This window comes from Apodemus sylvaticus, chromosome 5 (assembly GCF_947179515.1).
Source record: "Apodemus sylvaticus chromosome 5, mApoSyl1.1, whole genome shotgun sequence".
Taxonomy (NCBI): domain Eukaryota; kingdom Metazoa; phylum Chordata; class Mammalia; order Rodentia; family Muridae; genus Apodemus; species Apodemus sylvaticus.
In genome coordinates, this window is record NC_067476.1 from 72185731 (window position 1) to 72210127 (window position 24397).

Below are 24397 nucleotides of genomic sequence, written 5' to 3' on the forward strand. Positions count from 1 at the left end.
TTTTCTTTCTTTCTTTCTTTCTTTCTTTCTTTCTTTCTTTCTTTCTTTCTTTTTGAGGTTTTTTTTTTTTTTTGAGGGGGGTGTTCAAGACAGGGTTTCTCTGAGTAGCCCTGACTGTCCTGGAACTCACTCTGTAGACCAGGCTGGCCTCGAACTCAGAAATCTGCCTGCCTCTGCCTCCCAAGTGCTGGGATTAAAGGCGTGTGCCACCATTGCCTAGCAGTGCATTTCTTTCTAATTTCAAAAATAACTTTTAAGCTGAGCATGGTGGCACATACTTTTAGTCCCAGCACTCAGGAAGCAAAGGCAGAAGGACTTCTGTGGGTTCAGGCCAGCCTGCACTACATAGTAAGGACTATATCCGCAACAGCAGGGCTATGTAATGAGACCCCTGAGTCCAAACAAACAAGCAAACAAAAATATTTTAAATTCTTTTTATCGTTAAAAAATGTAAATACTGAATATCACTGGGTATGTAGCTTAGCATAGAGGCCATCCAAAGCAAGGAAAATTCAAGACACTCTCACTGACTGAGGAACCTAAGGATGCATATCTGGGCATCACATGTAACTGGGTATCATGGATAGAATCCTGGGGTGGGGGGGGGAACCATTATGTTAAAAAATATACAAGTGAGATGGCTCCGTGGGTAAAAACACTCATTCAAACCTGACAGAATGAGTCAAATCCCCAGAAACCAAAGCACAAGGAGAAAACTGAGTCCTGGAAGTTGTTCTCCAACCTCCACATGTACACTCGTGGTGAGTGTACACACACACAAGAATGAAAGCCAGGTAGGTATGATGGCGAATGCTTGTAATCCTAGTGTCCCAGAGATGACTCAAGGCTAGCCTAGGCTATTCATAGTGAGACTGTGACTCAGGGTGGGGAGAAAAGATAGACCAAGTAGACTTTGAGGAAGTATACTGTATAGTTTTATGTTAACTTGACACAGGCCAAAGACATCTGAGTGGAGGGAATCTCAATTAACAAAATGTCTCTAATTAAGATCTGGCTTTAGGTAGCTGGGCAGAGTAGTGTACACCTTTAATACCCAGGCACTTGGGAGGCAGAGGCAAGCAGATCTCTGTGAGTTCAAGACACTCACAGATTCTACATGGTGAGTTCCAGGACAATCAGAGAAAATAGTGAGACCCTGTCTCAAAAACAAAAACAAACAAACAAACAAACAAACAAAAAGTCATCTGCTGATAGGCAAGCTTGAAGAGCATTTAATTAATCAGTGATTGAAAGGGGCGGGCCCAGCCCACTGTGGGTGTGGCCATCCCTGGGCTGGTGGCCCTGAAGAAAGCAAGTTGAGGAAGTAATGAGAAGCAAGGCAGTAAGCAGCACTCCTCTGTGGCCATTCACTCACCAGCCTTTGCAGCCCCCAGGTTCCTGTGACCACTCACAGCATCAGCCCTTGCAGCGCCCCCAGGTTCCTGCCTTGCTGAGCTCCTGTCTGACTTGCTTTACTGATGAACAGTGAGGAGGAAACAGGAAAGGAATAAACCCTTTCCTCTCCAAGTTGCCTTGGCCATGGTGTTTCCTCACAGCAATAGAAACTCTAACTAGGATAGGGAGCTTGTTTATTTTTAGAGACAAGGTCTTGCTATCTACACAGCTCTGGTTAGCCTAGAATTCAGAATTTAGACCAGGCTAGCCTCAAACTCATAGAGATCTGCCTGCCTCTGCCTCCTGAGTTCTGGGATTAAATAAATGTGCCATCACACCATTTATGTGTTTTAATTAATAGTACGGTTAACAGCATTCATTCTTTTTTGACAATTGCTAATATAATCTGTTAATCACAGGAAACTAAAAGTTTATTTACAAAACAAACCTCTGTATTTACAAAACAATGCCTCTTGTTGTTTCTTTGAAATAAAACCCTGAGAGTGAAACGGCTTAGTCAAACTATGGAAACATTTTTCTCCACCAGAGAATATTCATTTTTAAAGTATCACTGTAATGATATGTGTGTATCTACATTAGTTTATGTGCACCATGCATATGTGGAGCCCAAGGAGGCCAGAAGAGGGTGTTGGATCCCCCTAGAACTGGTGTTACAGCAGTGCTGGGCTGCCTTGTGGGTGCTGGGAACTAAACCTGGATCCTGTGCAAGAGCAGTGAGAGGCTTAACATCTGAGCCTTCTCTTTAGCCTTGGTCTTTAAATATGTTTTTAAAATGGGTTCAGGAAAATTCAGAACTCATAGCTAGGCATAGTGGTACATGCCTGCATTCCAATATTCTGGAGGTAGAAGCAGAAGGATCAGGAATTCAAAGACAGTTTCAAAGGTCATAACAACTTTGAGCTCTGTCTGGACTACATGGCATGTTGTCTCAAAACTAAAAGTCAGAATCTCAGCACCTCCCTCCTGTTCTTCTCACGAGGGTCCTGGAGAACTGAAGGAGCATGAGAAGCTTCAGGCACAGATGACATCTGAGAAAAAGTCATTTGAAAGGGAACAAAGAGAGCATGTTCTGCTAAGTTGTCTGTCTTGTCCCAAGAAAGTTCATTTCCTTGCTTGCATGGTCTCTAGACAAGGAAAACACCAGACTTGGCATCAATAAGGAAGACAAGGGCGATAGAAAGGAAGGGGCTGAATTGTTAGACTTCTTGGCTAGGTTTCAGAAACAAATACTTCCCGAGCCTGGCATTGTCAGGCCAGCGTCAGGGCAAGCCCAAGAAGACAGACAAGGAACGTTACCGGTACTGACTTGGCTCCACACACTGTTACTCAGGAGAAACTGGTGCGTAAGCAGGGTAAGGAGGGCGCGAGAGAAACAACAATCACTGGGTGTGGACCTGTGGTTGCCTGTAGACATTCTGCCAGGTCTGAAATTTCAGTTATATATTTCAACTTATTTAATTTCCAGACATTCTTGTAGGAGTGACAAAGGCTAGCCAAAAAACAAAACAAAAAAAGCCTAGGATTCAGAAGAGCTTGGTCCGCTGACCTCCAGCTCGAGCCTCTTATCAAAGTCCCAACCCTGCTCAGGCCACTGACTCCAGACTCGAAGTAAGGGAAAGCAACTTATTTTATTTGCCTGGTGACTCTTTTGGCACCTGCATAAAAATGAAACTTGGTGGATAAAATAAGAAAGGATTAATGTCTCTAAAAATTCTATCTTTATGATTTGAACCTTTTTACCCTTTTGAAAGAATGGGCAGAAAGGGTTTGGGTTTGGGGAGATTGTTTGTTTGTTTGTTTGTTTGTTTGTTTTGGTGGGGGAGGACTTTGATTTTCAAGACAGGGTTTTACTATGTCGTCTTGGTTATCCTAGAACTCACTCTATAGACCAGGCTGGCCTTGAACTCACAGAGACACACCTGCCTCTGCTTCCCAAATACTGGGATTAAATGCATGTGCCACCCCCACCCAGCAAGCAGAGATGAGAAAGCAAGATGAGAAGAGAAAAATCACTAAACAGGCTGGAAAAGATCTCCACTGACATTTATTGCCGTTATTACTTTGCAGAGCAAGACAAAAGGTATGACAAGCTGGCACAGCAGCAAAGAAATGACAACCCTGAAAGTGAGGCTAGGTCAGGATGGGAGCACTCTAATCCCCCACTTAGGAAGCAGAGGCAGGCAGGTCTGAGAGTTCAAGGCCAGCCTGGCCCACTCAATAAGACCCAAGTCTGCCAGCACTACATAGTGCAACCCTGTCTCAAAGAAGAAATAATAAAATAAAATGAAAAGAGACCATTTAAAAAAAAAATGTTTTTGAGGCAGGGTCTCACTGTGTAACCCAGAGTAGCCTCAAACTCATGATCCTCCTGTCTCTGAGTGCTGGGATTTCAGTTGTGCATACAACTACTACCATACACTGATTGAAATAAAAAGTATTGTTGGAATCATGCTGGGATAATAGCAAGATGAGAGAGAAAGAGAGAGAGAGAGAAAGAGAGAGAGAGAGAGAGAGAGAGAGAGAGAGAGAGAGAGAGAGAGATATGAGAGACAGAGACAGAAAGAGGGAGATAGTAAGCTCTGTGTTGTAAATAAAACCCAATTATTGAATGAGTTTTAATTTTTTTCTAAGCTACTTTTCTTTTTTTCTTTAACATTTGACTTTTTGTGTATGCGAGTATTTTGCCTGCACGTGTGCATGTGCACCATGTACGTGCCTGGCGCACTCAGAAGTTAGAAGAGGGAGTCAAATCCTCTAGAACTGGCATTACCAGTGATGGTGAGCCACTGTGTGGGTGCTGTGAATTGAACCTGGGTACTATGACTAACTGGTGAACTATTGCTCCATGCCTGTATGAATTTTTATCTTGATTGGTTGATTGGTTGGTTAGTTTAACACAAGGTTTCTCACCTTATAGCCCTAGATAGCCTGAGTCTTGCTATGTGGACCATACTTGTCTCAAACTCACAGAGATCTACCTGCCTCTGTCCCCCAAATACTGGAATTAAAAGGTGAACCAACTTTCCTCAGCTGAATTGTTCTTTGTATGTGTGTGTGTGTGTGTGTGTGTGTGTGTGTGTGTGTGAGAAAGAGAGAGAGAGAGAGAGAGAGAGAGAGAGAGAGAGAGAGAGAGAGAAAGAGAGAGAGAGAGAGAGAGAGAGAGAGAGAGTGCCTGTGTGAACTTGCACATGTGTCAGAATGATGTATGGATGTCAGAGAACTCCTTTCAGGAGTTGACTCTCTTCTTCTACCATGAATTCCCAGGATCAGACTCAGTTTCTCTAATCTACACTGCAGCATCCCCACCCACCGAGCTATCTCCCTGGCTACATTTATTTTCTTAAGATCAATGTTAGTCTTAGTTCAGTAACTGCTTAATTAATACCAAGAAGGCTACCTATACACCTTCCTTCTTATATCTATTTATTTATTTATTTATTTATGACTTTTCAAGACAATCTCTCTGTGTAGCCCTGACTGTCCTGGAACTTGCTCTGAGACCAGCCTGACCTCAAACTCAGAGACCCGCCTTCCTCTCCTCTGGAGTGCTGGGATAAAAGGCATGTGCCACCACTGCCTGACTCAAATCATGCTTCTTGTTGGTGCTTTCACCCTTAAGTGCTACTCTCAAGAATGGATGGTAAATGCCTTACACTCAACTGGTACATCCTGTCTAACTCACCAATATGGACACTCAATGATAAAGGACTCCCAAAACTCACTAGCAAGACAAACAAGGGTGGGAAGGGCTACAAGGCTCCTGTCCCTCTAGGAAAGGCAATTGGTCAACCTTGTATACGTCATAACTACACTAGTGTCAGGTCATTTCCAGGCACACCAGAGCTGGCTTTGATAGCTAAAGCCATCTCAGAGAACTCAAGAAACATTTTTTTCCTGATTCTGTGGATTACATTATTGTATCATATTTAAAACAAAAGAAACAAAACCAGGAACTTATTATGTAGACCTTGCTGTCTTAGAACTCATTATGTAGACCAGGCTGGCCTTGAACTCAGAGAGATCCACCTGTCTCTGCCTCCCAAGTGCTGCACCCATTTTTCCAGCCTATGTGAACTAATTTCTTAAATATATAAAGGTACCATCCCAATATTCACCCCTTGGGCCCCTCCAACTCTCAGAAGTTCTTTTCCCACTTTTCTTCCTTAATAAATTCATGTTCACTCTACTTAATCTAAAAAATAAGAAAATCAATTAATTGTGGAACAACGTATAACATGTTGAAATTTATGGAAAGTACTATATGAAAAGTGAAAAAAAAAGTCAAGAGGAAAGCAGAAGTGAGAGTAGTGACATACTTCACTTCTTTCACAATTTCTCTTTTTAAAAGAAGTTCCCTTTGCAGGGTTATGCACTAGGGGTTTCCTGGGGAGAACTGAAAGATTCTAGACTCCATGTCAGAACAGTTAGTGCGCACCTACAATGGCAGCCTGTTGACTCCAAGACATAACTTTCTAGTGACTCTACTCTCTTTAAGCAATGTTGGGCCAGGCAGTGATGGCACACACCTTTAATCCCAACTCTGGGGAGGCAGAGGCAGGATGATCTCTGAGCTTGAGGCCAGCCTGGTCTACAGAGTGAATTCCATGACAGCCAGGGATACACAGAGAAACTCTATCTAAAAAAAAAAAAAAAAAAAAAAAAAAAAAAAAAAAAAAAAAAGCTCAATGTTCTCCCGGTTCTCCCATTAAGGCTTTATATAATGAGGTCAAATGTACTTTAATAAAATTTATTTTTATGCCTATGTGCCTTAGTCAATGTATGTGTACCGACGTGTTCAGAAAACCTAGGAGGACAGAATTGGGCACTGGATCCTCTGGGACTACAATTATAAGCAGTTGTAAGCCACTATGAGGTCCTACCATAACACTAAGCACCAACTTATCTCCTCAGCCCCTCCAATATAGTTAATTTTTAAGAACTATTTACAAAGATTTGATTTTTAAAAAATTAGAAAGGGTCTCATATAGCCCAAGTTAGCCTCAAACTCACTATGTAGTCAGGCTGTCTTTGAAATCCTGATCTTCTTGCCTCTTTTCCCATCATACCCTGCTAAAATAAAACTCTTAGCTAGTTATGGTTAGAAGTATAGGCTTTTGATCTGAAGACCTAAGAGTCAGAGGCAAGCAAAGTTCAGTGAGGTCCAGGCCAGCTTGATCTACATAGTAACTTAGTAACTTCTGGGCTATATAATGAGACCTCTCAAAAATACAAACCATCAAAGGGAAAAAATACAAAACAGTAAATGGTAACAACAACCAGGGCTTATGCATACAAAGCAGGCACTCTACACTGAGCCAACACCCCCTAGTCCCTAAACAATCTTTTTTTTTTTTTTTTTTTTTTTTGACTCAGCAGTTAAGAGCACTGGCTGCTCTTCCAAGAAGACTCAGGTTTGATTCCGAGAACTTAAATGGGAACTCACAAATGTCTGTAACTCCAGTTCCAGGGGATCTGATGCCCTCTTGTGGATTCTTTGGCCAGCAGGCACACACTTGATACACTACAAGCAAAACACCCATACACATAAAAATAGATAGATAGATAGATAGATAGATAGATAGATAGATAGATAGATAGATAGATAGATAGGTAGGTAGGTAGGTAGGTAGGTAGATAGATAGATAGATAGATAGGTAGGTAGGTAGGTAGGTAGATAGATAGATAGATAGATAGATAGATAGATAGATAGATAGATAGATAGATAGATAGGTAGGTAGATAGGTAGATAGATAGGTAGGTAGATAGATAGATACAGATAGATAGATGTTAATAAAAACTTATTACTATGGGGCTGTAGAAATGGCTCAGCAGTTAGGATCCCTCAATGCTCTTTCAGAGTACTTGGGCTCCTTCCCAGCACCCATATGGTATCTCACAACTGCCTGTAACTCCAATTCCAAGAGATCCAATTCCCTCTTTTGACTTCCTAAGGTACCAGGCCTGCATGTGATCCATATGTATACATGCAGGAATTCATACCTACACATACAATAAAAAGGAATGAATTGTTTAGAATTACAAATTATCCTTCACCTCCACGTCAGCTGTGGCATAACAATTTATAGTTAATATGTGTTATTATATAATTTATAAGAGTCAGTTCTCCTTTTTTTTTTAACCTTTTCATGGATTTGGAGTTACGGACTCAGCTCATCAGGCATACACAGTAAGCATTTTACATACAGGGCTGTTTCATATTCATATGTAAAACCTACAATAGGAACTTATAACAGGGCACGGTGGCTCACGCCTTTAATCCTCATACTTGGGAAGCACAGACAGGTAAATCTCTGAGTTTGAGGCCAGCCTTATCTACATAGTGAGTTTCAGGGAAGCTAGGGCTGCATGTTGAGACCTTGGGAAATAAACAAACAAGAAAACAAAGAATGTATTCAGTTCTTTCAACACTGAGCTGTAAGGAAAGACACTTAACATTAATCCAAACTGTTCAGAAAGAAAGGCAACATCTTTAGACCATGACCCAGGCATCTCAGACACTGCTTGCCTGGTTCACCTGCGATATTCCAGCTATATCTTTACTGTAACTATCTTATATAATAATTACCATATCTTACCATTAACTCTACTTCCCCTTTTGCAACCCCCATTAAACTGAGAGAAATGCAAAAGTAGAAAACTTGAAATTTTTGTTGTGTTTAAAAATATTTTAGTTGGGTGGTAGCACACCTTTAACCCAGCACTCAGGAGGCAGAGGCAGGCGGATCTGTGAGTTTGGGGCCAGTCTGGTCTACGAAGGAAGTTCCAGAACAATCAGGGTTACACAAAGAAGCCGTGTTTCTCAAAACAAGAAAGACAAGGTATCTGGCTGCTTAGCCTATTTTGGGGGATCATTATAACCCAGTGCCCAACACACCGGGAGGTATGCAATCAAGACCGAAAAATAAGTGTGGGATAAACCAATATGCTTCCAGGAACTGGAAAGCTAGTTACTATGATTAATAGAATAACATGAAGATAAAAAGCCAATATTTAAAAATCTAGCGGAATAGATTTTACCTTTTGCACTGTGGCTAGATCTCAAGTCATTACTATTATCACTTTTGAAAGTCACTGGCCAAATGACAGGAAACCACATTCCTGGAACCCGAAATAAAGTGATTACATAGAAAGTGCTCACTGTAAAATAACACTAATTTCCACCGAAAGAAATTATTCTTAGCCAGGCAATAGTGGCACATGCCCTTAATCCCAGCATTTGAGAGACAGAGGCAGATGGATTTCTGAGTTCAAGGCCAGTCCGGTCTATAGAGTTAGTTTTAGGACAGCTGGGGCTATACAGAGAAACCCTGTCTTGAATAAATTAATTAATTCATTAATTAATTAAAATTGTTTAAAAATTATTTCACTGAATTCAATAATTTCCATTGAATTACCACCTAAAAAGTCACTGAGTTTGGACAATGTACAGTGTGCTGTTAACTTACTGCAATTCACCTTGAATTTACTATAACATGGACCAAAGGCCAAAGACAGCTTGAAGTCTGGAAAATGCATCTAAAGTTTTATTCAGCCATAAACAAGAAGAAAATCAAATAATTTGAACAAAAATGATTACATTGGAGATCATCATTAATAAAGGCAGACACACAAAAGTTTTGCCTGTTGGTTCTTACATGCAACATCTACATTTAAATATATGTATACATGACATATAAGGGGAAGGGAGGACTATTATTTGAGAAGAGGAAGGGGAACAGTAAGAGGGAAAGGGAGGACAAGATTTGCTAATGTGAATGTGAATGTGAAAATGTCCTATGATGTCCATCATTTGTAAAATGAATAACATTAATAAAAAAGCAAACATGCTCTGATAAAATCTTCCGTTTATGTCTGAGACAGGGTCTGACGCAGCCTAGGCAGGCCTCGAATTCTCTCTGTTGCTGAGATTGGCCTGGAATGCCTCCACCTTCCTGTGCCTGATGACAGGAATGGTCACTCTTCCCAGCATCATCCTGGACCTCCATCACCCTCTTCTGCACCCTTCTGATAGCCCTTCCTTCTTCCCAACTAGTTCCTCTTCTACTTTCATGTCTTTTCTGTATCTGTGATCCACTGAATTTAATTAGGGTTGTTTGAATGAGCATGGGAGGGGGGATTATTTACAGGAGCGCCGGCAACTAACCAGTAAATACACTACTGAAAAAAAATCATTTCTCTCCCACAGTAGTCACTGACTTTACCTACAGTTCCTCGGGGAGGGAGGGGACCCCCCACAATAGAATGTTGACCCTGTCACAATAGAATAGAAGGCCCTGTCTTTGGTAACTATGGTAACCATAGTCATGATCTCACAAGAGCAGCCACCACGTTGTGTCCAGGAGGCAGTGTCTTTCCAACACTCGTCCTTGTTCATCTCTTACATTCTTTCTGCCCTGATACTTTTAATATGTGGGGAAAATGACACAAGCATCAAGTTCCCCAAAACATATCTCACATACTCCATAGACCAGGCTGGCCTTAAACTCATAGAGATCCACCTGCATCTGCCTCCTGGGTGCTGGGGTTCAAGATGTGTGCCACCAAACCCGACAACAGGTATTCTTTTTGAAAAGATTTTTTAAAGTGTGTGTGTGTGTGTGTGTGTGTGTGTGTGCATGTGTATGCACTTCCCCTCTCAAAAAAAAAGTCTCTGAGGCAGAAATTTGCACACAGTAAGGAGCGCATAGCATGCTTACAGAACAGGATTGCTAGGGGAGTGAAGAATGCAAGATTACGCAGAGAAAATTGAACGGAAACTGACCAAAATGGTCCTAGATGGAAGCAAGAGACCAGGACCTTATACTTCATCTTGAGCCACTAAAGTGCATCCACTGGGTGCAGACATGACTCCCTTTCGCCAAGTGTAAAAGACAGGTGTTAGCAGGGCTCTAGGGGAGACTCTATCTCGGTAAGATTTAGAGGTGTAACTTAGTAAAAATGGGAAAATTAAAAATGCTAAAATGATGAATTGACTGAAGGTCGAGGTAGGAAGGGTGTCTCTCTATAAGCTCACAGTTCAATGTTCAGAAACAGAAGCATAAGGCTATAATTGCTGGTAGGGAAATATGGTTGCAGGGCAAGTTGTCTTCTTTTGTGGGGAATGGGAGCGTCAAGACAGTTTCTGTTGCCCTGGCTGTCCTGGAACTCACTCTGTAGTCCAGGCTGCCCTCAAACTCAGACACCCACCTACCTCTGCCTCCTGACGGCAGGCATTTAAGGGGATGAGCCACCACACTTGGCTGCCTTCCGTCTGATTTGAGCCAGGGCTCCAGGCAGCCTCAGGCTGGCCTGATCCTGACATAAATTGGAGGATAATCTTGAACTCCTGATCTACTTGCTTCCGAAAGCTGCTGTAGTGTATGTACCACTATGTTCAATCAGCCTGACTTCCAAGTAAGCTATGAGTGAGTGTGAGAAAGGTGTGGGCATTTACAATCTCGAAACATTCATTAAGGCTATAAATGGTCAAGGGAAATGTAATTGCTGGGGCAGAACTATGGAACTGCGCAGTGTTATGATTCTGATGGAGTTGCCAAGGAACATGTTCAACTCTAAGCCTGAAGTTGTAGTTTTATTTACTCGTTCATTTACAAAGTATCACTATGTAGCCCCAAGCTGACTTTGAATGATCAATCCACCTTCTTCAACATCTAGAATACTGACCGATCCCAGAGGGGGAAAAAAAATTAAAAAACAATTTCTCGCACGTTTGCAAATTGCACTGCATTTAGGTAACCTCAGAAGGTTGCAGTAAAAATGCCAACATAAATGATCCCTCTTCCATTCACTTTTTCTCCTTGTTTCGCTGAATGATGAAGAGGCTGGGTAACAACTTACAAGCCAAGGCTCTAACGGAGGGGAAGGTGACCGCTAGCTGCGAGTGTGCCGGTCAGGCCTCTTTTCCGCCGCCCGCCCGCGCCCGCTTTTCAAAATGAAAACACATACAGCCCCGCCCCTGCTCTAGGCCGTCGGGAAAGGGCGCCGCTGCCGGCCGCCGCCGGCCGCTCCGAAGTGACCGCGAGTCGAGGCATCTTCTTCGCGCCTCAGCTTCACTTTCGCGGTGAAAAGCCGCAGATGACCCTCCGACCCGCGGTCCTCAGACAGCGAAAGTCGCACAGACCCGCTTGCGCCACACCCCCGGAAGTGACGATAGGACGCGACCCGCCCTTCTCCCGTCAGGCCTCGCGGCGACGGCGGGAAGATGGCGGCGGCGGGATCCCTGGAACGGAGCTTCGTGGAACTGAGCGGAGCTGAACGCGAAAGGCCCAGGCACTTTCGGGAATTCACAGTCTGCGACATTGGTACGGAAAGGGCTTGGGAGAATGGGAGCCACTGTTTTCCCTCGGGCTCCCCAAGCAGGCCTTTGGTCTCCCCTGGTTTATCCAAGTCCACATGCGTAAAGCCTGTGCATCACAGCTTGTCTTGTGCCTGACTTCTTTCTCCCTTTTCCACGTATTATTGTATGCACTGTCAGTCCCTTGCACTCTGCTTCCTCAGCACTCTTCAGTGCTTGTCATCCCCCAGAGAACCACGTGTGCAAGCCCACCACATTCATTTTGTAGGGACTTCAAATGCTGCGTTTGGGACGGTGAAATACAGTGAGAGCGCAGGAGGCTTCTATTATGTGGAAAGTGGCAAGTTGTTCTCCATCACCAGAAACAGGTTCATTCATTGGTAAGTGCTGCTTTCCTCCCTTCCTCTATAAAGGTGTAGGGTTGTGTGATGGATAAATATTTATGCCTATTCCAAGTTATTACGTCTAGCAGTAATCCACACACAGGAAGAGGACCAGTGTCTCCGTGTTCATGTCAGAATCAGATCTAGAAGTATTTTTGTAGCTAGATAAAACTAAAGGAATGTAGTTGAGATACAACACTGAAGACCCATTTTAACCATGAAGTCACAATGTCATTATAGTCTTTGAAGCATCATTCTGTTGATATTAAGTTTGTACATGTAGAAATGTGGAGCTGAGTACTAGGAAATGGTGCAAGATATTGTAGCTACATAATAATAGACATATAGTGGATGCCACTTTTGTTGTGCCAATTTCATACACACAAAAGATAATGATATAACATGGATATATAAATACAGGTTTTCATGCCCCAGAGAAAAGTCTATGGACTGTAAGATGCTAATGGGACAATCAGATGGTATTGGGAGGGGAGAAGAGGGTTAAAGTCAGGGTTAAACTGAGATCTGAAGAGTCAAAAAAGTTAGCTGGGCATGGGCAAAGAAAGATCAAGTAGACACCATAAAGGGAATAGACAGACAGACCTTGAGAGCTGGGTTAGAGGGGAGGCCAGGGTACCAGGAATGTGAATATCAAAGAAAGATTGAAAGGAGGAGGGTGGATGCAGAAAGAATCCCACTCTGAGAAAGCCAAGATCAGTGTTTTAACTGGAGGAGACCTGGCTTGGGGGACAGGGATGCAGATGGGGATTGGTAAGGTGATAGGAAGAGACTCCTCCAGCATGGGAAGAGATTCCTCCTTGGAGGAATCTTCTCAAATCCTGTCGAAGGTCTGGCATTGTTTAAGCATAGTATGTTAATGTGTCTTAGGGTTTCTATTGCTGTGAAGAGACACCATGGCCACAGCACCTCTTATAAAGGAAAGCATTTAATTGGGGCTGGCTTACAGGTTCAGATGGTTAGTTCACTGTCATCTTGGCAGGAAACATGGAACACACAGACAGACACAGTGCTAGAGAGGTGGCTGAGAGTTCTACATCTGGCAGCAGAATGGGGGAGTGAGCCACTGGGCCTTCTGGCTCAAACTTCTGAAACCTTGAAGCTGAGTCCAGTGACAGTTCTTCCAGTGGCAAGGCCATACCTTCTAACACCATTCCCTAAGCTTTCTAATAGATGAGTCAATGGGAACCATTTTTTTTTCCCTAAAGATTTATTTTTATGTATAAGTACACTGTTGCTGTCTTGAGACACACCAGAAGAGGGCATCAGATCTCATTACAGATGGTTGTGAGCCAGCATGTGGTTGCTAGGAATTGAACTCAGGACCTCTAGAAGAGCAGTCAGTGCTCTTAACCTCTGAGCTATCTCTCCAGCCCCTATGGGAACCATTCTTAATCATTTTATCATTCTGAAGTCAGTGTGATCACAGCAAGATATTAGTATCACCTACCACTAGGAAAAGGGTCCTATGGCTAGAGAGATAGCTCAGGGGATAAGAGCACCATCTGCTCTTCCAGAGGTCCTGAGTTCAAATCCCAGCAACCACTTGATGGCTCACAACCATCTGTAATGAGATCTGATGCTCTCTTCTGGTGTGTCTGAAGACAGTGACAGTGTACTCATATAAATAAAATAGATAAATAAATCTTTAAAAAATAAAATAAAAGGTCCCTCCCAAGGATAAAGCTGAAGCACCATCATCCCTCTGTATCTAGGGCACTGGTTCCAGCACCTCTGGAGATGCTACAGTCAAAAATCTTCTTCATTCTTTGAAAGAGCATAGTATTCGCATATAATCTGCATGTCCAACATACTTGAGTTCATTTCTAGCCCACTTTTGATGCTTTATATGATGTTAATACTGTGTATTGGAGATGGTAAGAAGAAAAAAAGAGTCGAGGTACAAACAGGTTGTGTGTTTGTTTCTTGGATGTTTTCAGTTTGTGGCTAGTTGAATTTGCAGGTATACAGCCTGTGGACTTGTCAAGGAAGCTGGGCTCTAAGGAGAACCTGTGGGTTTGTCAAGGCAGCTGGAGTCTGAGAAGAGCCTATGAGTTTGTCAAGGCAGCTGGGGTCTGAGGAGAAAGGGTCATTTTGGTTCAGGCTTCTAGAGGTCCTGGTCTAGAATTGATCTATTCTTCCTTTGAACCTGTGGCCTCACCTCTTAAAGGCCCTACCACATCCCAGTAGTGCCCTGAGGACTAAACCTTTAACACATAAGACTTTGGAAGACATTCAAGACCCAAACTAGCATCATAAATGTTGACATAGACCAGTGAGTATGTGATAAAGATGTTTAAAAATGACAAGTTCTTAGAAGGCGAAAGTGAGAAATGCTTTGCAAAATAAGATAAAGTGACAGCATCTGTGATGGGCACAAAGGACAGCACAGGCAGTGGAGGGGAATTAGAATTACAACTCTCAGCAAAACAGTTTGCTTCCTTGTTGCGACTTGGATTTGAACAAAGCCCCCACCTCACCCCACCTCCCTGCTGCCAGTTGCATTTGTGTCTTATCAGACAGCATTTGTGTCAGCTCTGATTCAGACACTTTCCTAGGTTTGCAGATAGATCTAAGTATACATGCACTTCCTTTGCCCTCAATGAGCTTATTTGCCATTCAGAAGTTCTCTGAAGAGAACTAGGAAGTTAGACTAGTTTTATAGAGTCAAAAGACTAACCTTAATATGCTCAACATAGTTATTTTTATATTTTTTAAAAATATTAAGAAATATTGACCCTTACACAGTAATTGCAAAACTCACAAAGTTGCTGTTTTTCAAAATATGTTAAAAAATAATAGAAAAGGGAAATGTGCTCCGGATTTTAGGAATTTTGTTTGATGATATAGTGTGCATGGATACCTCATTCCTCTACAAGCGATGGATGGTTTAAGGTTTATATAGTAGGATTAAGGATTAAGGAAATGGGAAGTATATTTACTATTACCATAGTGAGAGTTAGATTTTTGTTGTACTCTGTTTTATAAATCTATATAATATATTCTTAAATGGAAAAGTGGTCCAAGCCAGACATAGTGGTGTACTCCTTTAATCCCAGCACTCAGGAGGCAGAGGCAGGTGAATCTTTGTAAATTCTATGTACTGAGTTTCATGATAGGCAGTGCTATGTAAAGAGATCCTGAAGAGGGTGTGGGTCCAAGTTGAATTATCTAACCTCAAATTGGAGAGTTCATTTGTATACTTTTATACATTTTATTGTAGCAGTCATTGAGAAGAAAACTTTAAACAACTCTGTCCTTGTTTTAACAGGAAGACTTCTGGGGATACATTGGAGCTGGTGGAGGAATCACTGGACTTAAATTTGTTGAATAATGCTGTTCGCCTAAAATTCCAAAATTATAGCCTCTTACCCGGCGGGGTTCATGTCTCTGAGACCCAGAATCATGTGATCATCTTAATATTAACCAATCAGACAGTGCATAGATTAATTTTACCACACCCTTCCCGTATGTACAGAAGTGTAAGTTGATTGTTGTGTGCAGTAACTTCTTCCCCATATTATGATATCACAGATTAAAGACTGTAGTGATTTCTTTGAAATGGAAAAAAACATTGGATTGCTTGTTAAGCCTTACAAAGCTTTCTTTATAGTTATTGTTCGAATCATTAGGTTGGGGATGTTATTCTGTCATAGAGTACTTGCCTAGCATAAAAAAAGCCCTGGGGTCGAGCCTCACAAATGGAGGTGTGCTGTAATCCCACTGCTTAGGAGATGGGAGTAGAAAGATTAGACTGTAAGATCGTCCTGGTGTTCACAGCCAGCTTTTGCGTTAATGAGACCCTGTCTCAATAATAAAAGATCAGACATTTTAGGTTGATAAAGTAGTTTTCTTTCTTTCAAAAAGATAGTTTTCATTAGGTACTATAGTACACATCTATAATCCCAGTAACAGAGAGTCTGACGCAGAAAATTTTCAGGTCTCAGAGAAGTCTCAGCTGTACAGAGGAAGTTCATGACCAACCTGGGCTACATAATGACAGCCTGACTGGCAGGAAGGAGAGGAAGCTTTTGTCTTGTCCTCAACAATTTTTTTTAAGATTTATCTTATGTGTGTGACTGTTTTGTTTGCATGTATGTAAGTGCCTGTGGGAGCCAGGGGGCATCAGATCCCCTGGAACTGGAGTTAGAGGCAATTGTGGGCCACTGTATAGTTGCAGGGAACAAAGCCCAGGTCCTCTTCAAAGTCACAGATGCTTATAACCACTGGGCTATCCTCTCAACCCCTCAACAGCTTTTTCAATAAACATTTTTAGTAATTGAGCTAAAATTAATTCAGGTTATTTCAAAATATTCCTTTTCATTACAGGAGCTGGTAACAGAAAATCAGATGCAGTCAATATTTACTGACATTGGTAAAGTTGATTTCAAAGATCCTTGCAACTACCAGTTAATTCCAACAGTACCTGGACTGTCCCCAAGTTCCACCACTTCTGCAGCCTGGCTTAGCAGTGAAGGGGAGGCTCTGTTTGCTCTGCCATCTGCTTCCGGCGGGGTCTTTGTTCTTAAGCTACCTCCTTATGACATACCTGGTAAGTACGGGGACTGAGCATGAATCAGTCATCAATGCTGACACTGAAACAGACATTCAGTCCCATGCATTGTCAGTCAGGGTCAGTCTGTACTGCTGCTGCTTTCATTATTGCTTGCTCGGTCCCTGCTGCTGCTTTACCTTTCTTTATTTAGTGAATGAGAAACCAGAATGGAGCTGGGTATGGGAAAACAGAAATATATAAGTAGCCTATTCTGAGTCTGTCTGAGAACAGATTACTAGTTCTCCCACCCTCATATTGAAGTAGTATATTTAAAAACAAATGAGTTTTGAGACCAAGTTTGACAACTGATCCCTGTTCTAGGTCACCACTGTCTCTTGCCTACATTATAATGTCCTAAATATCTCCAGATCTGTCCTCCCATTTCAGGAATTTCTTGGGCAGATTGATTTTTTTGTTGTTGTTGTTTTTTTTTTTTTTTTTTTTTTTTTTTTTTGATTTTTTGGATTTGGCTTTTTCGAGACAGGGTTTCTCTGTATAGCCCTAGCTGTCCTGGAACTCACTCTGTAGACCAGACTGGTCTTAAACTCAGAAATCCTCCTGCCTCTGCCTCCCAGAGTGCTGGGATTACAGGTGTGATTACAGGGATTACGGGCGTGATTACACCGCCCGGCCAGATTGATGTATTAAACATTAGTAATCAGACAGTGGTGGTGCATGCCTGGTGGTGCAGTACTTGGGAGGCAGAGACAGGTGGAACTCTGTGAGTTTGAGGCCAACATGGTCTACAGAGTGAGTTCCAGGATATCCAGCACTGTGCAGAAAAACCCTGTCTCAAAAAAAACAAAAGCAAACAAAAATTGATTGGAGGACTAGAAAGACAGCTCAGCAGTTAAAAAGCACTGGCTGCTTTTCCAGTTCTAAGGCACTTACATTCTGTGAATAACTGTCTGATAACTAACTCCAGCTCTTCAGGATCTGGTGTTCTCCTCTGGACTTCAAGGGCATCAGGCATGCAAGTGGTGTGCATATACATATGCAGGCAGAGCACCCATATATATAAATAAATTTGACAAAACAAACTGATTGATTGGATCATGTTAGATCATGTAATCACAGTGCTCATGAGAATGTGAATAACACCACACACACACACACACACACACACACACCGCGCGCGCGCGCGCTCTGTCCTGGCTCACAGTGAGTGCCCCGCTGTCTTTTCCAAGCTCCTCCTTTCATCCTTCGCCCTTGCTCTCTCTACCAGCTTCATGCCCTTTTGTAGTCTTTTAAAGGCACGGGGCATATTACTACATTTTAATTCCCCCTCAATGATTATAGTTCTAGATTCTCTCTCCTCATTGAGGTCCTCTTTGACCATCCTTTTAGAAATCCAGCCTTCCCTTCCCAGACATGCCAGCGATATTCATTTTTGTCTTTTTCACTATTAGTTTAGCCCCCTGCTTCTCTCATCCTCCAACACTAAAATGTTAACGAGTTTCATGAGGGCAGTTGTCTGTTGACTAGTGAGTCTCCAACATCTAGAACTGCTGCCACATGAAAAGTACCCAGTGATTTCTTATGAGATGACTGGGCAGTGGTGGCACATGCCTTTAATCCCAGTAGGTATATCTCTGAGTTCGGGGACAGCCAGGGCTACATACAGACCCTGTCTCAACCTTCCCCACTCCAAAGGAAAGAAAATATGAAATGATTGTATTGAGTGGGAGAATGTGCTGCTGTCTGTAAATGGCAAGGAATTTCTCCTAAGAATAAAAAAAGTCATTTTTATTGATCTCATACTGATTGAAAGTATTATATATGTAGCTTGTTGGTACAGAAAACATAAAAGCCTGTAATATAAAAATTTGTTCGCCAGGTGGTGGTGGCACATGCCTGTAATCCCAGCACTCTGGGAGGCAGAGGCAGGCAGATTTCTGAGTTCGAGGCCAGACTGGTCTGCAGAGTGAATTCCAGGACAGCCAGGGCTACACAGAGAAACCCTGTCTCGAAAAAACTAAAAAAAAAAAAAAAAAGTAAAAATTTGTTCTTAGTTATATCTATCATTTGTGGCATTGGGTTTCTCTAGGTTAAAATCAGGAGGTTTCTTGGGTATCATTGCAGGGATAGCATCAGTTGTGGAACTGAAACAGAGTTCAGTGATGCAGCGGTTACTCACAGGCTGGATGCCCACAGCTATAAGGTAAGTTACTACTATAAATATTTTTTGGGAGGTGCTACACCCCCTTTTGCTTTTGCCTGTTTTGCTCCCAAGAAAATGACACAGGAACATTAATCTATTGTTGGTTCTTTGCTGGCCAGGTTCTTCCTTCCACATTGTTAAAACCCACATTAATGCCTTGTAACTTACCAAATTAGTGTCTCTTGGGTAGCCTCTGCTATCTGTGCTCCTTCCTCTCTCTCCTCTCCAGTCACAAACTCTAACCTTTTATTAAAGAGTCAGATTATTGGGGAGCATTGTTTATAGCACATTGGACAGTACGATGACCATGTCCAGATTGCAATCTGATCTTGGGGCACAGAACTCAACATCTGCATACACAGTGCACAAGACTAACCCCAACATGAAGTTGTGTCCTGCAAGAAATCAAAGGACTCAAATTATAATACTGTGTTACACTTCCAGCTGTGCTTCATGGCATGTTCTGCACTGAGCAGAAGAGTACATAACACTCTTTTCCCTGAGGAATGCCAAACTCCAGAATCTGCCTTATTTGCAGTCCCACACTTTGACATCATTCTATATTTTCACAATGTCCAATTCCATGCTGTTCCCTGGCTCAACCATATTCAGGTTTCTGGAAGATGGCTAAAGTAGAGCATACAAGATGGCCCAGTGTGTAAAGACTTACAGAGAGCCTGACATCCTAAGTTCTATTGCATGTCCCACATGCTAGAGGGAAGAAAACCAGCTTCTGTGTTGTCCTCTGACCTTCACACATGAATCCTGATGTGCTCGCTCTCTTGCATTCTCTCTCTCTCTCTCTCTCATATATATATATATATATATATATATATATATATATATATATCATTAAAAGTGTGTTATTATAAGATCTAATAAGCCTAGTGTGGTTACACACACCTTTAATCCTAGCATTTAGGAGGCAGGTAGATATTTGTGGGTTTAAGCTAGCCAAAGCTACAAAATGAGAACCTATCTCCAAACCAAACAAACCAACAAAGGGTAATATAGATTATTAAAGTTAAAAAACAAGAATTAATGTAGGATGTTTCTTAAACCAATATGAAATGAATCATTTTTTTTGTGATACAGACCATATTCTATTTTACAGTAATAATGAGCATAAACTACATAGAAATGTATTTGTCTTATACCAGCATATAAATTCATGTTCTTTTTGCTAAGAATTTCCATTTACAATTTTATTTTACCTGTTACATCACAAACTGGAATGATCTGTTTATTTGCAGTAGTGAAAAGTCTAAAGCCTGCCCTTTGTTTTAGGGGTGATCATGGGCCTTCTGATCGTGCCCTGAGTCTTGCTGTTCATTGTGTTGAACATGATGCCTTTATTTTTGCCCTGTGTCAGGATCATAAACTACGGATGTGGTCTTACAAGGTAAGTACTACGCATATGGTTGGTGTAAGTTAAAATGTGAGTGTGACATGGGAAGGATTGAAATCAGTTCTGCTGCTTTATTTAAAGGTGATTAGATCATTTGGGTTGAAAATTATGATTTACTTTCAGATCTTGTCAGTTTGAATTAACATTTTCTGTACATTTTCCTATATTTTTATTTTGAGAATTATGGGCCCTACATGAGCTAAAAGGGTAGTATGAGATATACCCTTCACTTAAGAACAATGACTTTCAATTTTTTTTCTAAGATTTATTTTATGTGTATGACTATTTTGCCTAAATGCAAATACGTGTGTAAATCATATTTCCTTGGTACCTGTGGATATCAGAAGAGATGTCAGATCCTCTGGAACTGGAGTTAACGGGTGGTTTTAATCCCCACAACTGTAATTAAAATCCATGTTGGGGCTGAAGAGATGACCCTGGCTAACAGTAGTTAACAGCACTGGCTGCTGCTCTTCTAGAGGGTTGAAGTTCAATTCCCAGAACCCATATGGTGGCTCATAACTGCCTGTAACTCCATTTCTAGGCAATCCAGCACCTTCTGTTTCCAAAGGCACTAGGCACATAGGTGTGCACTGATATACATGGAGGCAAAACATCTATACACATAAAAATGAATGCGTGTGGATAAGATGATTTTCAAGCTGGTAATGTTTGCTTTGAGACAAGGTCTGGCAGTGTAGCTCTGGCTCACCTGGAACTCACAAAGATCCAACTGCCTCTACCTCCCAAATTCTAGGATTAAAGGTGCCAGACTTTTTTGAAAGGTTAAGGACATATTTCTAGTCTCAGTATTCTTAGAACATCACCTATTAACTCTTCTCTTGGGCAGGACCAAATGTGCCTGATGGTGGCTGACATGCTGGAGTATGTCCCTGTAAACAAAGACCTTCGGCTCACTGCAGGAACAGGACATAAATTACGGCTTGCATATTCCCCGTCCATGGGGCTCTACCTAGGGATATATATGCATGCTCCAAAACGAGGACAGGTATGAAACTGTGTGTGTTTGTGTGTAAATTTTCTTGTGGGTTGATTTGGAAAAATATCAAGCTCATTGAGTTCATTTAAGCTTTGTTTAAAATATTAAGTTGTACAAAGGATGATTGGGTTATGTGCTGATACATGAATTAGAAAACTGGGAAGGAGTGGTAAGGATTAAAGACTTGAAAATCTAGGTGAAGACAATAAAATTGCTTGAAAGGAATGCACGTGTTAGTGTGTTAGGAAGTTGTTATGGTCAAATTAATGTTTAGAAATAATTGTTCACCACCCAAATCCTGGTGTTGTTTATAGTTGAGGCATACAGAATGTATACAATAGTGTAATCAAATAAATTGCCGTTTGTTGTTCCTTTGGCGTGGTAATATGCATTCTGTGTGGCAACACTTGAACAGGCTTACTGTAATCCTACCAGACAGAGGCTGTGTCTCCCTTACTTGTGGGAGCTGTGATTCCCCATGCTAGGCTTTTGTCTTGCTTGTAAGTCTGGTTGGGTTCTGCTGTCCTTTCACTCTTTGAGCTCTGAGACCCTATCCCTTATTCTCCACAGTGGAAATTCTCATAACCGGGCTGATACAATGGCCTAGTGGGTAAAAATACTTACCTTCAAGCCTGACAACCTGAATCAGGTCTTCAGGACCTAGACAGTAGAAGAGCACCTCCTTAAAATTGTTCTCTGAGTGACATGGCACATGTTGCAACATATGTGAATACTAAGTAAATAAGAAATTAAATTAATGAGAATTAAATAAGCCAGGGGTTATAATATATGTTTATCCCATATACATACATACATACATACATACATACATACATACATACATACATACATACATATCCCAGCACTCAGAAGGCTGAAGCAAGAGGATTGTCATGGTTTTAAGGCCACATAAGACTGTCTAGAAGAAAAAAAAATGTAATAAACTCATTTTTTGTCACAAGTTATGAGAAACTCATGCACTCAACTGTAATTTTCTGGATTTGAATATTTTGTTTGGACTACATTCTACAATACACATTTTACTTTGTACTTTTGTGGGGATTTTTTGGGTTTTTTTTTTTTTAATTTTTTTTATATTTATTGAAAAGGGAAGTAAAGGGAAGTAAAAACACTTTATGATAAGATTTACATGGAAAATATTTCTGATAAGCATGTTACAATTGACAATTTTCATGGAAAATTAAGAAGTAAAATGGTAGACATGTAAAACATTGCTAAATTAATTGAAATATGGGATAGAAACATTTTATGATAGAAATGAAGATTTATGTGGAAAATATTTCTGATAAAATTGTAGAAAAACATGTTAGAATTGAAGATTATCATGGAAATTTTTATATAGATATAATAATGGTAGGCGTCAAAGTATTCCTAAGTTGATTAAAAGTGGAATTTTAAACATTTTCTGATAAACTTGAAGATTTACATAGAAAATATTTCTGATAATATTATAGAAATATATAGAAAAACATGTTAAAATTAAAGGTTCTCATGGAAATTATGTAGATAAAATGATAGGCATAAAGACAATTCTAAGTTGATTGAAGGTGAAATTATAAACATTTTCAGATAACATTGAAGATTCACATGGAAAATATTTCTGATAAAATTCAAGAAATGAATAGACAAACACATTAAAATTGACTATTTCATAGAAAATTTTACATAAAAATGGTAGATGTAAAAACTCTAAATTTATTGAAGGTGGAATTAGTAACAATTGTAATAAAATCAAAGATTTACATTGGAAACATTTCTGATAAAATAGAGGAAGTATATAGAAGGACATTAAAATTGAAGATTATCATGAAAAATAATGCAGATAAAATGGTAGAAATTACTAAATTAATTAAGAGTTGAATTACAAACATTTTCTGATAAAATTGAAGATTTACATGAGAAATATTTCGTTAGCCTATGTCTTTTTATTGGGGAGTTGAGTCCATTGTTGTTAAGAGATATTAGGGAGTAGTGATTGTTGCTTCCTGTTATTTTTGATGTTATCTTTATGTTTATGTGGGTATCTTCTTTTGGGTTTGTTGGGAGAAGATTACTTTCTTGCTTTTTCTAGAGTGTAGTTTCTTTCCCTCCTTGTATTGGCATTTTCCATCAGTTATCCTTTGTAGGGCTGGATTTGTGGACAGATATTGTGCAAATTTGGTTTTATCATGGAATATCTTGATTTCTCCATCTATGATGACTGAGAGTTTTGCTGGGTATAGTAGCCTGGGCTGGCATTTGTGTTCTCTTAGGGTCTGTATGAGGTCTGCCCAGGATCTTCTAGCTTTCATCGTCTCTGGGGAGAAGTCTGGTGTGATTCTGATAGATCTTCCTTTATATGTTACTTGCCCTTTTTCTCTTACTGCCCTAAGTATTCTTTCCTTGTTTAGTACATTTGGTGTTTTGATTATTATGTGACAGGAAGTATTTCTGTTCTGGTCCAGTCTGTTTGGAGTTCTGTAGGCTTCTTGTATGTTCATGGGCATCTCTCTCTTTAGGTTAGGGAAGTTTTCTTCCATAATTTTATTGAAGATATTTGCTGGCCCTTTAAGTTGTAAATCCTCACTCTCATCTATACCTATAATCCTTAGATTTGGTCTTCTCATTGTGTCCTGGATTTCCTGGATGTTTTGGGTTACCAGCTTTATGCATTTTGCATTTTCTTTGACTGTTGAGTCAATGTTTTCTATGGTATCTTGAGCACCTAAGGTTCTTTCTTCTATCTCTTGTATTCTGTTGTTGATGCTTGCATCTGTGACTCCTGAATTCTTTCCAAGGTTTTCTATGTCCAGAGATGTCTCATTTTGTGATTTCTTCATTGTTTCTACTTCCACTTTTAAATCCTGGATGGTTTTGTTAAGTTCCTTCACATGATTGTGTTTTCCTGTAATTCTTTAAGGGTTTTTTTGTTTCTTCTTTAAGGGCTTCTGCCTGTTGACCCATGATCTCCTCTATTTCTTTAAGGGAATTTTGTGTTTCCTCTTTAAGGGCTTTTTCCTGTTGATCAATGTTCTCCTGTATTTCTTTAAGGGAGTTATTTAAGTCTTTTTTGAAGCCCTCTATCAGCATCATGAGATATGATTTTAAATCCAACCCTTGCTTTTCCAGTGTGTTGGGGTA

The 24397-nt window shown here is 40.7% G+C and overlaps 1 protein-coding gene across 1 annotated transcript in view; it reads left to right on the top strand.

Moving 5' to 3' along the window:
* The first annotated feature begins 11603 nt into the window (after positions 1 to 11603).
* The window catches only part of Nup160 (nucleoporin 160), a 58007-nt gene continuing 45213 nt past the window's right edge, over positions 11604 to 24397 (top strand). Inside the window, exons 1-7 of the mRNA XM_052182896.1 lie at positions 11604 to 11738; positions 12000 to 12111; positions 15404 to 15614; positions 16462 to 16684; positions 18770 to 18848; positions 20136 to 20250; positions 21107 to 21265. Coding sequence (XP_052038856.1) covers positions 11639 to 11738; positions 12000 to 12111; positions 15404 to 15614; positions 16462 to 16684; positions 18770 to 18848; positions 20136 to 20250; positions 21107 to 21265 — 999 coding nt within the window. The 5' untranslated portion in view covers positions 11604 to 11638. The remainder of the gene's footprint in view (positions 11739 to 11999; positions 12112 to 15403; positions 15615 to 16461; positions 16685 to 18769; positions 18849 to 20135; positions 20251 to 21106; positions 21266 to 24397) is intronic.